Genomic DNA, 15,247 nt, shown 5'->3' with positions numbered 1-15,247 from the left:
CTCTCTCTCTCTCTCTGTCAGTCCCTCTCCCTCTTTCTCTGTCTCTCTCTCTCTCTCTGTGGTGACCGGTTTCCCCTGACATTCGGTACAGACAGCCTCCCGCATGCACCACCGTCCCACCATATATTTTATCCCCCTCTGAGCAGCTGCATTGAAGCAGCAGTAGGTGTGTCTGATACAGTACATGATGCAACTCAGTGTTTGGGTTTAGTTTTATTACTGAGCCATGTGTGACAGCTATTGAACCATGAATTGTCTGGGGTGAGTACACCTTTCCCTTTCTTTTTCAGTTGAATATTGCTTTTTGATTGATTTTAGAACAGTGCAGGTGTTGGTCTGGCACCTGCGCGGTTTCCACAGAGTGCCATCAGTGTAATTGCTTTTGATGTTTGATCTCTGTTTTTTTTTAACCGTGAAAAATCATCCATTCCCCTGTTAATATTCAAAGCTTTCTTGGAGGCAATTTTGCCTTCAGACCTATCATTCATTAATTCACTGCTTAACAGTGTGTCCATGTAATTTGATGTGATGCGACCTCACTTGGATGGACACTGCTAGTTGTCACACAGTTAGGAACACAAAGGCACACGGTTGTGCCATTGTCATTATGGTGAGTGATGCTCTGCTTCTAGGATGTAATCTCCCGCCATGTGTTTGAGGGTGCATACTTAGCCTACGTACTGTATGTGTCTGCTTACATACATGTAGCTGTGCATGAATATTCCTTTAAAACTTTATCTGCCGACATATACTGGGTCTGTGTGTGTCTTCTCTGCAAATAGCAGATACTTTCTCCTGTACCACACATGTTGTTTTCCAGTAACTGCACTACAGACATGGGCAACATTGTATTCAGAAAGATTTTGGTTTTTAAAGCAGGTCTACCTTGGAAACCAAACCATGTCACTGTTTATTACTAGGCTGGTTGTAATATGTGAATAAATGAGACAAAGAGCGGTATGATTTTGATCATGGTTGGTCTCTAAATAATCTGCTCCCCCTGACCTACAGTGCATGCTGTGTGCAGAGCTTTCTCTTTCCATTGTGCTGATAATGATGGTGTTTAATGTTAACAACAGGAGTCAGTGTCTGCTGCTGGTTTGCAGCTACTGTTGCTGGGTTGCCACACTCTGCACAAGATGAGAGAAACTGACATCAGCAGCTCACACAGGCCTCACTAACTGTTTTCGTTAGAATAGGTGATGGTCACTAGCTGTATTAAAGCCAGCACATTCATAACTTGGACTCATCTCTTTCCATCAATAAAAAAAACCCAGTCCGTTTATCTTTGATAGCAGAATTATGTCAGCAGCATGTTCAGGATAAAGAGCAAAAAGCACAATAGACCTGTTATAATATGTCCCTGCAATAGACCTTCCATGAAAGTTTAGCTTTTTAGCTAAGCTAACAGCATTGCGGTCTGTCTGTAAAAGACACATCTACTAATGGATCTAATATGGCTGACCACCCAGTGATGCCCCTAACAGATTTAAAACCATGTCATAATAATAACATTAATATATTTACATTCCACTGGCTTTATCCTTATTGACTTTCTTGGCCAGTGTGCAAGAGAAGCAGGCTAACTACATCATGTAAAAAAACACTTTCTCTATGTTTTTTTAGCACACTCAACAGCATTTACGCCACATCTGGACAATCTAAAAATGAAATGAGGTCTCCGCTTTGTAGTTTTTTCTGCTTGTCATTCCTCCCTTTTTTAGAAATCCGTCTCTTCTTCCCTGCTTTGCGTCCTCCTCCACAACCCTCCGTCAGATAATTATAGATCTCAGTTCCTTATAAACGAGGTCAAATCAGAGGACTCATTTAGTTTCCAAGAGTTGATGAGAAAAAACTTTCTGTGATGAGGTGGCTGTTTCAACAGATGGCTGTGCATAAACCGTGGATACACATCTGCATTTAAAAAAAACATACTGCTGTGCTGACAGCACTAGCTACAAACACACAGACACACATACACACCAAAAACATCATCACACAGGCACGTACTGTATCTGTGTGTGAGACAGAGACATAGAAGTGATGATAAATAGCAAAGGAGTGCAAAAAAAAACAAAAAGACAGGGACTGCGTGGGCTGCTACACCTACATCACTACAGAACATTTATTTATATCTCGGGGGGGAGTCTGCTCGTTTTTAGCCAGTAGTCTGTGCTCAGGCTGCTGTCAGAAAGATGTAGTCCTGAAACCACATCCGCAATCTGCAGAGACAGTGACAGCAGGCTAAGAATATGTGGCCTATTTATCTTTAACTGAACAGATTTGTTCCAAAAATTGTACCAATTGTACCAATTTCTAAAAGTGGCAGCTACTCTACAATTGATAGCATACAATTAAAAAAAAAAGGTGTATGTTTTTAAAGTATAGCAGGAGGTTTTAAGCCACTATGGGTAAATGGTAATGTCATTTTAGCATCTTGGAATACTATTAAAAAGAAGACTTGCAGAACTGCAGCTTTGCATTTTTCCCCACAAGAAGGAGGCTGCATGTGAGGAAATATTTGTGTACTAGCTCAGTGTTGCCAGTTCAACAAAATGACAGTTAATCTTGGGATTCGTTACAAATCAGTTTTAGATGTGTTCTTGTCTTTCCCCTGCAGTGATGTAGAAGGGTACCCTAAAGTGTCTCAGCACACTCTGACGTCACTGTTTGGTGTGGTTACAAGTGCGTCAAAGCACAAGTTTGTTGAGGCCAAACCACTCCCATTAGAGGTCAAACAAACTTTAAACTCTCAAACAGAGTTGTTTTTAAAGGGGCACTCCAATTATTTGATTATTCACTTCCACAAAGTTGTGGGCAGGGTAAGCCACAGATTAAAAAAAGAATTGTCAAAATTGAAGCAGCAGAGGCCGAAATATCCTGACTTTAAGCCCATAGTATAATCCAAACCCCCAAACCCCTGGATCCTACACTTCCCATAATGCATGTTGATTAAAAAAAATGTATTCAACGCTACCTGCTTGTATACACACCTGTGAAGTTCTCCCAAGCCAATATTTACCTTGATGACCTCACTAATCACTATGACATCATAAATGAGATATTTTTCTTCAAATATCACCTGCTGCGAGCCATTGAAGTGTTCTGTGAGTCAGGAAAAATACAGCAGTTGAGGGAAAGGTGTCAAAAATAATCCACTGAAGTTGGAAATGTATGAGTTATGTCTATGTTCTCTATATGGCTGACTTAAGACATGCTTTGCAGGGCAGTACACCTTCGGTCTTTAGTTTATAGTAGATGATGAGCTTTAGCGGTGTTTGTATCTGCTTCCATTACAGAGCAGCAGCAATAGTTGGACTGGGTTTGTATAGACCACAGTGTATCATTTGTGGAGAATATGTCTAATGTCATACATCATATTTACATCAAACTAAGAGATGAGCTCCCAACATGAGTTGATTTAAAAAAAGGAAACTCACACTCAAAGTCAAATGAGATTTTGAATAAACAGAGTAGATCTAGAGTGGCATGGCAAATATCACCATTTAGAAAAAGCATTTTGTCCATCAGAAAGCGCTGACAAGTTGAATTTTCAATTGGGAAATGTTCTGCTTATTAAATATCATTGTCACAACACTTGAATACTTAAATAGTATCAAAAGAAATTTTCAATTAGTCAAAAATCGCTTTTCTAATATCTGAAATATCTATATCTGCCTCAAATAAACCGAATTGTTTTGGCTTTAATTATATCTTTTACAGGTCCTTCTCATATAATTAGCATATTGTGATAAAGTTGATTATTTTCCATAATGTAATGATAATAATTGAACTTTCATATATTTTAGATTCATTGCACACCAACTGAAATATTTCAGGTATTTTGTTGTTTTAATACTGATGATTTTATGACAGCTCATGAAAACCCCAAATTCCTATCTCAAAAAATTAGCATATTTCATCCGACCAATAAAAGAAAAGTGTTTTTAATACAAAAAAGTCAACCTTGAAATAATTATGTTCAGTTATGCACTCAATACTTGGTCGGGAATCCTTTCGCAGAAATGACTGCTTCAATGCGGCGTGGCATGGAGGCAATCAGCCTGTGGCACTGCTGAGGTGTTATGGAGGCCCAGGATGCTTCGATAGCGGCCTTAAACTCATCCACAGTGTTGGGTCTGGTGTCTCTCAACTTCCTCTTCACAATATCCCACAGATTCTCTATGGGGTTCAGGTCAGGAGAGTTGGCAGGCCAATTGAGCACAGTAATACCATGGTCAGTAAACCATTTACCAGTGTTTTTGGCACTGTGAGCAGGTGCCAGGTCTTGTTGAAAAATGAAATCTTAAAGCTTTTCAGCAGATGGAAGCATGAAGTGCTCCAAAATCTCCTGATAGCTAGCTGCATTGACCCTGCCTTTGATAAAACGCAGTGGACCAACACCAGCAGCTGACATGGCACCCCAGACCATCACTGACAGTGGGTACTTGACACTGGACTTCAGGCATTTTGGCATTTCCTTCTCCCCAGTCTTCCTCCAGACTCTGGCACCTTGATTTCCGAATGACATGCAAAATTTGCTTTCATCCGAAAAAAGTACTTTGGACCACTGAGCAACAGTCCAGTGCTGCTTCTCTGTAGCCCAGGTCAGGCGCTTCTGCCACTGTTTATGGTTCAAAAGTGGCTTGACCTGGGGAATGCGGCACCTGTAGCCCATTTCCTGCACACGCCTGTGCACGGTGGCTCTGGATGTTTCTACTCCAGACTCAGTCCACTGCTTCCGCAGGTCCCCCAAGGTCTGGAATCGGCCCTTCTCCACAATCCTCCTCAGGGTCCGGTCACCTCTTCTGATTGTGCAGCGTTTTCTGCCACACTTTTTCCTTCCCACAGACTTCCCACTGAGGTGCCTTGATACAGCACTCTGGGAACAGCCTATTCGCTCAGAAATGTCTTTCTGTGTCTTACCCTCTTGCTTGAGGGTGTCAATGAAGGCCTTCTGGACAGCAGTCAGGTCGGCAGTCTTACCCATGATTGCGGTTTTGAGTAATGAACCAGGCTGGGAGTTTTTAAAAGCCTCAGGAATCTTTTGCAGGTGTTTAGAGTTAATTAGTTGATTCAGATGATTAGGTTAAGAGCTCGTTTAGAGTACCTTTTCATGATATGCTAATTTTTTGAGATAGGAATTTGGGGTTTTCATGAGCTGTATGCCAAAATCATCAGTATTAAAACAACAAAAGACCTGAAATATTTCAGTTGGTGTGCAATGAATCTAAAATATATGAAAGTTCAATTATTATCATTACATTATGGAAAATAATCAACTTTATCACAATATGCTAATTATATGAGAAGGACCTGTATATCTATACACCTGAAGAGTTCAAAAGAGTTAACATCTCTAGTGCATTTCCTTTCTATTTTTTAGGAGCTCTTCATACACATGAGCAGGGCTATTAACAGAACTGCTCTGACCTTTTCCATTCCACATGTAAATGAGACTTCATTACTGGCGTGGCAGGAACGGCACGGGGTCTGAAGGTCCTCCATGTTTACCTGAATAGCTTATTAAGAAAACTCCTGATCAGGCAAGGAGGATCCGTGGCCAGGCTTCAAGATCGCTGTGAAATCTCTGTGTCTCTCTCTTTCTCTCTCTCTCTCTCCCTCCTTCCCTCTTTCTTCATGTACAATGAATGTGTCCTAATTGCTTGATTTAGCTGTCAACGTTGGGTTTTTTTCCAAGCATCATCTCTATCAGTGTGTTTGTTGCTAATTAATCAAGCGCTGGCTGCTCTTTTTTTGTTTTTTTTCTACACTCAGTCTGCTTTGGGCTGATTCATCTGAGCTAGCACACGAGCTAGTCTATGGTCAGAACACAACAGACTGGTGGTGTAGGTGGGAATCAAAGAGGTAGTTTGTGTAAAAATCTGTGTTCCGACTGTGCTCTCAGTTGGATTTTAATGTCACTGTGATTAAACCAAACATGATATCAAATCAATAACCTCACAATGGCTTAGTGTATGAGCTAGTATTTTTGGTGCAGTGTAAGTTTCACATATTTCATTTAAAAAAAGCCATGGTGTTAATATATTGGGCATGTTGGTTGTTTATATTTGGAAGTCTTCTTGTGTGTGAACATATAAGGTCCATAGTTGTCTTAATAACGTAGTAACACTATGACTGTGTCTAGGCCAGTGATCTCTTGTTTAAGGTGAAAATGAATCAAGGTATGGTAAAAATTAGCTTAGCTTAGCCAAATACGAGCAGCGAGCGTGGCTCTGTCTAAAATGACAAACTCTCCGCCTATACCAGCAACTCATTGGTGTTGGACAGCACCAAATTAGCTGCTTACTCCTGTTTTCACTCTCTAGTCTATGCTAAGCTATGCTGGTGGTTAGCTGCACATTTGACTGTAAAGACTGAACTAGATCTGGGCTACAAAGCCAATAAGTGTGTTAACCAAAATGTCAAAGTGATTTATACAAAGAAGTTTAGGAGGTCAACAGGTGTTGTAATTTACTGCTTTGATTTTAATTTAATTTTTTTAACATTTTCCACTCTGAATTTAAACCTATACTCAAGAATCCTATTGTGTTAATGTCTAGATAAGAATCGTTTCTGTTGAGGCCACCATTTCCAAAACATATTACCCAGGAGAGCAGTTACGTCACTGTTCGTGCCCACTATAAAACTGATCAACTTTTTATTTTACTGACGGGCAAGTTAGGATTACTGTGAGAGGGGCAGAGCATGAATACCCTCCCAGTTAAACTGTGTGTGGGTGGCTGCCTCGTCTCCCGGCAGCGCTTTCTTATCATTTGAATCATAATGCAAAGTTGTTTTCCTTTGTCATTGCTTGTGTGTGTGGGGGGGGGGACGACTCATTTTGTTTGTCTTCCGTTTGTCTGCACTGTGGATTGGTAAACAACAGCCAGAGTTCCAGACAGAACAGCACATAACATTCACGACTACAATACTCCCCTCTATGACGTTTTAGTCTGTTCAGTAGGGCTTGGTATTGAAGCTCTATATTTTTCATGGTTCTGGACAAAATTTGTCTGTGGCACTGTGTAGTGCTGCTTGTGTTTGAACACTTCAGATTGGAACTTTGGCCTCTGTGGTTAAATTAAAAAAAGGTAACGTTTGAAGAGTTTGGCTCCCTTCAAAAGAGAGATTATCCTTTTGGTTATCAAACCACGTTTAACATCTGTGCTAGTATATTAACACTTAAGACTAAACCGAACCCCAGAGTAAAATGGAAATTATCCCAAAACAATTGCTGAAGCAAATCTGTTAAAGAATTGGTTTGACATTTTGTGGAACGCTTATTCACTTTATTGACAAGAGATGGATGAGAAGTTCTGTACTATGCTAAATATGAAGCTACAGAGTGGAGACGTGAGATGGTTCTGTACGGGTCAAACAAAATAGACATACTGTGTTAATTAGTTATATTTAGGGGTGCTGGTAGCTAGATTTGTTTCCATTGCAGCCAGCCTAGCTGTTTCCCTCTTGTATTATGGGAACTGTAGTGTCCAGCTTTATTGGCGCTTGACCAACACCATGGAATGAAAGTCAGTATTTTTCAGCCTCTTTTGTACAAATTTGGACCATTCGTTTTTAAATGGGTCTTTCATAAGTCCCACAAAGTTTTTGAAGTGCAATACTACATCTCTGGATCACCCCTTTAAGGAAATATAAGATAATGGAGCTGGTTTTATTAAAACCGTGTTGCTGTTAGTATATGGTGAAAAGTTAATCTTTTTATCATAAAATGGAGTTGTTCTTTAACCCTATATACTGTAGCTAAAAGTGAATAATGAATGGTGTGGGTCGAGTGTCTTCATCAATAAGAGAGAATCGACCATTTCCGAGGTCAATGATATAATGACAGTTTCCTGCTCTGTGCTTGCACTCACAGGGGTGACACAGATGTGAGGCGTGGACGGAAGTGTGGGAGGGAACGAGAGAGTGGGAATGAGTTACTGTAGATAGAAAGAGAGAGAGAGAGAGCAGAGGAGAAATCCCATGCTCGCTCACTCCCACACCTTTCTCTCTCTCTTGCTATTTTTCTGGCTCTGGTACCTCACGCTGCAGCAGTGAGCCTCAAGCAGCGAGCAGCGGAGTGATGCCAAGATTTCCTCTCCGTCTCTCTCCTCAAAGAAAGAGCCTTTTCCAGAGGGATAGAGTCCTCACCTATTTGTCAAGGGCTTTTTTTTATTCTTCTTTCCTTTGTATGTGAGTCTTGAAGGGGGTAGAAGCCTGTTGATTTGAATTTGAACAAGGAGCAGGTCTTACTCGTGATGGATGTTTGAGTTGGCTGCTGTCTTTACACTGGAAACAAGGTTTTTTTTTGGGCTCACAGCGGATCCGTGATGTAGATCCAACCTGCTTCTTCTTCTTCTTTTTTTTTCTTCTCTTTTATGAGGGAACTCTTGTGGACAGAAAACTAATTACCCCCCGTCCCCCCCCCCGTCCCTTCCCTCACATGTCACCATGTTCTCCAGAATCTTCGTGCCCAAGAAGCACCGGCAGCGCTTCGACGAGGCCGTCCAGCAGAATGTGATCAACCGGCTCTGTCGCAGCAAGAGCATCAGTGAGCCCCACCACCAGGGCAGGCTGAGACGCAGCCGGAGCGAGGACCACGCCGAGCGCCACCACGGCTCCAAGCGCGCCAGCTCCGTGCCCAGGGACGGAGAGCCGGGAGGGAGGGGCGATGCGGAGAGGGACAGGGGCTTCAGGAAGTCCGTCTCTGGCGGGGTACCGGCACACCCACCCCTCGCACCCAACCAGAGGTGAGCTGCGCAAATATACAGCTCTGGAAAGAAAAACTAATTAAGAGACCAGTCTGGATATTTTTTCTTAAATCCTCATCTCTAACAGTACTTAATATAAATGCTCTTAATGACGACATGTACTGTATATGAGGAATTTGGTAGAAATGTTGTCAGTAGAGTTTGTAGAATAAAAACCAAAATGGTCATTCTGCTCAAGCATATGCCTATAAATAGTCAAACGAGAGATTTGGAGTGGTCTCTGCTCCAGAGCTGTATATGAGACTCTGAACCATGTTTTCTTTTTTCTTTTTTTCTTTTTTTAATGATGATAACTGAGTCCTTTGGCTCAGTTTCACGTGCTGTGTTGTTGTTGTTGTTTACTTTAGGACAAGCAGGCTAGCAACAGGTTCATCTCAACACATGTAAATGTAGCAGCTGAAGATTGACTTTATTATTCACAGACTGTTACAGACAGGATGTTTGTACAGTATGTGTATGAAACAGATTAAATTAGATATATATATAATAAACAAACAAACATGTTAACACCCTACACTATCATTTAGAATAGGGGTCCCCAAATGCGGCCCGCGGCCCGATTTTTATTGGCCCGCGGCCGATTTTAAAAATATAATGTAATATGGCCCTTTGAATTTATTTTTTTTTATTTTTTTTTGCATTTCTTAGTTAACCCACTAGTGCAGGTGTGTCAAACACTGTTTGATTGGCCCGTGGCACATTTTAAAAATATAATGTAATATGGCGCTTTTAATTTTTAAATAATTTAAATGCACTCATTATATTACAGAGAAATGTGTCCCATAAAAGAAAATGAGCAACAAGCCCATCCCAGAGGACCCTGCATAATATTTTATTTTAAATTAATATTATTATGGAAAATCTATGCGTCCTTCTCCAATAGCTTCTAATTCATCTGACACAGTGTCTCCATTTTTTTTTCATACAAAATTCTTCAGATTTAGCCTCTTAATTTCCCTCTCAAAGTGCACCAGATTCATGCATTTCGCTTTAAAAACTTAAAAAAATCTCCCGGGGGGGCATACCCCCGGACCCCCCTAGGAGGGTCGGGACCTCGGCTGGATACTATGTTCACCCTGCTGGACATTGGACGCAAAGGCAGAAAACACTGGGTGTATCATTGGCATATAAACAAGAGGGGAAATGTGTCTGTTTAATGTGCAAGGAAAGTGTTGCCGTGAAGAAGGATTACAATTTACGAAGACACTATGAAACTAAACATCAGAGCAGCTACATGTCCTGATAAATGTGTTATTTTTGCAAAGTGGCCCGGCCCTTCGTAGATTTTTCTGTATGTGGCCCTCAGTGAAAAAAGTTTGGAGACCCCTGATTTAGGTTAGTGCTCAGGCGTGTTTTTCTATAGTTTAACCTAGTAACCCCATCTTTAGCTCCTTATTAACTGATACAACAATCTCTTCACCTATTCGACGTGTTAATCCTGCCATGTTTGTAGAGTCCATTACCATTCAACCTCTATCGCTCACGCTCCACCCACTTACACACTGACTGTCAAATTAATAACACCTGTAGTGGATTTAGCGCGGGATTACAGGGGGTGGCTGTGTACTCCCACACAGACTAAGGTAAATATATGCGGACGAATATGTCAAGTGTGATGGTATTGGCAGGTGGCATAACAATAGCTGATTGTGTTAGAGAGAGGGAGATACATCAAGTAATGGAGTAAGTGGCACGGACACAGAAATAATACAAACGCCAGATAAACAGTATGTTTTAGTTTTTTCGATCACTATTGATTGGCGATTGTCTATTCAGGCCAATATTGTAACTGCTGCACAATGAGCCTGTAGCGGAGGCGTCTGTGGGTTTTATCAAGTAGTGACTGATTGATTCATCTGGTTATTATCTCGAGGTGAACTCATGTTAAGTACAATATATACGCATGTTCATCATAATAACTGTGACAGTATGCAGTTGGTGTGTAGAATCAGGAAGAGGCCTTGAGCAGTTTGTCAAGAGCGCTATAAGGCAGTTGCTGCGTACTGTATGTTCCAGTGGCTTCACAGTCCAACACCCTCCTCTCTCACTCACTCACTCACACACACACACACACACACACACACACACACACACACACACACAGCACCCAATGTGCCAATCTGCATTTGGCTTGTCTTACATAATAGCCAGTCACCGCCGCTATAAGAAAATTGTATACGTCTGTTTTTTTCTCTTCCCCCTGTTTACATGTGGGGGTAGCATCCCATTGAGTGGTTTCCAAGGCAACTCGTTTGGAAAGACACGGCACGTTTCTTTGATGTAATCGGGAGGTTCCACTGTGCACCGTTGTTTTTTAGTATGAAGTAGTTTCATATAGACAGGCCAGACCCTGTAGAATGAAACCATGTGGAGCTGAAGATGCATTAGTTGGGGTTTTCTGTTAATGTGATCAGCACAAATCACAAAGATGGACTGCAGTGAAGATGAGCGTGATCTCCACACTTGTTCACCGCCCACCTGACACATCAAAACAATAGTGAAGCCTTGTGCACAGCAGCAGGTGACATCTGGGCTGGCTGCTCAGGGTAGTTCAGCCAATTGAAACAAGTTAGAATTCATTCAATAACTGATCTTTTTAATGGATCGAGTGCTGAACAGTAACTGATTCCAGCTTCTCAGATGTGAAACTCTGCCACCTTAATTTGTTTAATATAATTTCAAACTGAGTATCTGCTAGTTTTGGATTCTGTTTGATGAAACACTTTGTGGGCATTTTTTCATCATTTTAGGCATTTTATGGCCCATCTATTAATCTATTGATCAAAGAGATAATTGGAAATCGATAAGGAAGGGAATCTTTAGTTTGTGTCACCATAACCATTTGAAAGTTGAGGGGATTTTACAAGGACAGATTGGATGTGAATGTATTTTCCATTTTTGAATCAAAGTCATATGAATTTAACATACAAAAAAATAAAAAAATCTGCAAAGCTTTTGTCAGTGGTGACAAAAACCCCACAACAAATAGGATATTTTGTATTACCTAGAAATGGTAGATTCCATTTTGTATTGTGAACTTACACTCAAATGTATATTATATTGCATTGATATAATAAGTAATAATCACTTTCTGCCTTTTCGCCCAGGATCATACGTGTCTACAGGGGGAAGAGGAACTTTGGCTTCACGCTGCGAGGTCACGCTCCTGTCTGCATTGACGCTGTTATCCCAGGTATTATACTGTACCCACATGATGAAGCCCAGAGCAGCTACCTGTCCTGATAGCTGCCTGCATCTTCTGCATGTGTATGGCGCTTCCAACCACCCAAACATTGTTCTGTGTCGGCTAGAGAGGGAGTGAGAGGGGTGGATGTGAGTTTTTTTTTTACGTAGGCGGTTGAGTCTGTTGTGGAGCCCGCCGCTGCAGGGTTGAAGGTGCTCAGGAGGTGTGTGTGATTATGAGTGGTACCGGGAAGTGGATTAGTGTGACTCAGTCATGAGGATGGTATAAGAGGAAAACACTCAGAACGGGCTGTGTGCTGTTCAGTCAATCAGAAGACTAGAGCAATCGATCAATCAGTACTACGCAGTTACATCTCGGGAGTAAACACACACTTTTATTTGGGTTTTGGAGGGGTAGTTTTCCAAAAAAAAAAGCAGTCATAATAACTTTGGAGTTTGGGAGTTTATCAATTATTTTATTCATGTTTTGTGTGTGTCCAATACAATACAATCATGTTAAAATGCTAATCCATATGCTCATGATGTGTTATTGTTAAGTAGAAATTGATGATTTGGTCAAGCAAATTCAACCTTTGTGAAAAATAAATAACGAGATCTTGCGTGAACATCACACAGTCCTTACTTTTTGTTATCAGTTTCCAGTCTTCGGGTTAAGCTCAGTAAAGTGGCTACTGTATGTGGCTTGAAGTGAACAGAGCGTGTTCCTTATCATCTCATTTAACCCTCTTATTGTCCAGTTTTACTGTAGTAGACCATTTCCAGCATCTGGTGTTGATACAAAGCGCTTTTTTTTTTTTTTTTTTTTTATATATTGATTTACATCAAAACATGTAAAACAACTCCAAAGCCATGTTTATTGGTTTCCTCAGGTAAGCAATCATTTTTTAATCAGTAAGTTCTGGGTACCTGCTATCAGGCTATCGCCACAGCTGAATTATTTTTCAATAAGAGTAATAACAGCTAACCTTTTTAAATGTGTTGGGGTAATTGCCACTGGTGAACATGATGATTGCTTTCATTTTTTATTAATTTTTTATTCCAGCAGTAAATTGCAGTTAAAAGTTCTTTAATTAACTGCTATTGCTCTCCCAAATAAAAGCAAAGCTGTGGAGTTACTGTTCAGGGAATATGCCTGGTTCCTTTGTGAGAAGGGAGGTGTGCGTTTGTGTGTGTCTGTGTGTTTGTGTGTGTGTGTGTCTGTGTGTGCGTGTGTGTGTGTGTGTGTGTGTGCGTGCGTGCGTCTGTGTGTGTGTGTGTGTGTGGTGTTTGTGAGTGTGTGTTTATGTGATGATGACAGCACTGTTCCCGCCCACCACCATCATGTGTTGACCCGAGCCGCGCCGCCTGACTCAGTGGGGCCTTATGGAGGTTGGTATGGAGATAGTGGGGGTGGATGGCGTGTAATACTCATCGTGATCTGAGAACACAGAAGTGAACCGCAAACTCCATGATATTTCGAGTCGTCTGTCTCGTGGCATGCTAATGTGACCAAGTCAGCGGCAGCACGCGCCACATTATCACACAGAGAATTTGTTCCATCTGAAGTTTTGCCAAAAAAAAAAAAAAAACGGCATGGCATTTGGTGTGAGTTGACTGATAAAGAGTCGATGGTGGAAGGGTACAGTGCAGATTCCCCTTGACAGCAGTTTCATTGCGTAATACAGCTTGTCATTGCGATCATCTGGTTGTTCGTGGACTGTGTTGGATGCCATACTACAGATTGACAGCTTCACATGAGTCACCATCTCTCCCCCTGTCTGTTCAGTGCACCTTGTTAGCCCTGCTGAGCTAATAGTGTCATGCTCTGTCTTAAGTCTCTGAGTTTTGTGTGCCATCTCTCTCTGTCTCCCTCTCAGACAGTCCTGCTGAGGAATGTGGACTGAAAACAGGCGACCGTATCCTCTTCCTCAATGGACTGGACATGAGGTTTGTAATTCATTGTTAATATTATTATTAGCAGCAGTTGTTTTTGTAGTAGTTTGTCTGTGCCTTCTGTGGTTGAACTGAAGGCAGTATATATATTTAGAGGTTTCAGGGTTTGTGTTTCTGCCAATATGAGAAAATCATCTTTCCGTCTGCCACATCATGCATCAAACAGCACAGGGAGCTTTTATTTTGGTTTGGTTACATTTTTCTCATTAATCCTTATTTTGCTGTTTTTTTTCCGAGCTGCTGGGGTTTTTCCAGCCTAGGAGCAGTCTATGTAGTGTGCGTCTGCATTCTCTCTAAGCCATGAAACCCTTCAAAAATAGCTTGACAAAATATATAATCACAATGCAAACCCCCCCCCCCCCCCCCCCCTCTGCTTCTTGGAAGAATTTGTGATCCCAGCGTGAAAGACCCAGAAAAAGATGGGAGATTGTATTGTTAAAAACAAACATAAGAATCAAAAACTTCATTTTAACCTGTTAACACCTCTGGAGTGCACCAATCACACATTCTTTTGTTTAGTACAAAATTCTAGTGCAAAATATTACAAAATGGACAAGCAATGGAGCTGTCTTACTGCTAAGTCAAAATGATTTCCTTGAACCATTGAAATGCATGTCCTTGTAGGTAAATGATGTAGGCCTATACATTATAGTATGCGTTGCACATGAGCACCGCCTTGATGTGAACCAAGCTTTTCTTGTGGGAGTAGTCAGCATTATTTTGTGGACTTTTCAACTTCTTAACTTTCTGCCTCTGTGAGTGTGGGGCTGCAAATGAGAAATGTGGGCGTACAATTTTACCTATATGAGACCAGCAAGTAAGGCCAACAGGCTGTATCAACCAATACATATATACAGTGCTGTGTAAATAAACATTATTCATTCTGCCACCTTGATAGCCATGTGACAAGGCAAGGCAAGTTTATTTATATAGCACAATTCAAACACAAGGCCACTCAAAGTGCTTTAGAGTGAAGAAGAATCGCAGTCTGTCCCAATGTCGTCCTTATGCACTGATTTGATTGCTGCTGTACAATCTTCACTGCTCTCCCCGATAACACAGTGCTGCAGCAGTGGGAGGTGATCAGCAAAACACCAGAAAGAATAAAGAGAGAATGAAAGAAAAGCAGAAGATATGTGGGCACATTGAGTGTGGTGTTTACAACGTGAGAATACATATGCTGTTTGGAAAATGAGAAATGTGTACTATTGATATAATCACTTGTTTGTACAGTCATCCTCTCAGCTTGTGTTGTTGCAAAAGATGTTAACCTCTTATAAGGTTCTTCGGAGGTTTTCAACAGAATCTTTGTTCACGTGATCACAATTTTACACTGG

The 15,247-nt window shown here is 41.2% G+C and overlaps 1 protein-coding gene across 1 annotated transcript in view; it reads left to right on the top strand.

Moving 5' to 3' along the window:
- grid2ipb (glutamate receptor, ionotropic, delta 2 (Grid2) interacting protein, b) overlaps positions 1 to 15,247 on the top strand; it is a gene marked incomplete at both ends in the record, with an annotated part of 37,427 nt that overhangs the window by 4,500 nt on the left and 17,680 nt on the right. Inside the window, 3 exons of the mRNA XM_080049087.1 lie at positions 8,466 to 8,753; positions 11,882 to 11,967; positions 13,835 to 13,904. Of these exons, the coding sequence (XP_079905213.1) occupies positions 8,466 to 8,753; positions 11,882 to 11,967; positions 13,835 to 13,904 (444 nt within the window). The remainder of the gene's footprint in view (positions 1 to 8,465; positions 8,754 to 11,881; positions 11,968 to 13,834; positions 13,905 to 15,247) is intronic.

This window comes from Ammodytes marinus (assembly GCF_949987685.1).
Source record: "Ammodytes marinus genome assembly, chromosome: 20".
Lineage (NCBI taxonomy): Eukaryota > Metazoa > Chordata > Actinopteri > Uranoscopiformes > Ammodytidae > Ammodytes > Ammodytes marinus.
This window is presented reverse-complemented; position numbering and strand designations above follow the sequence as displayed.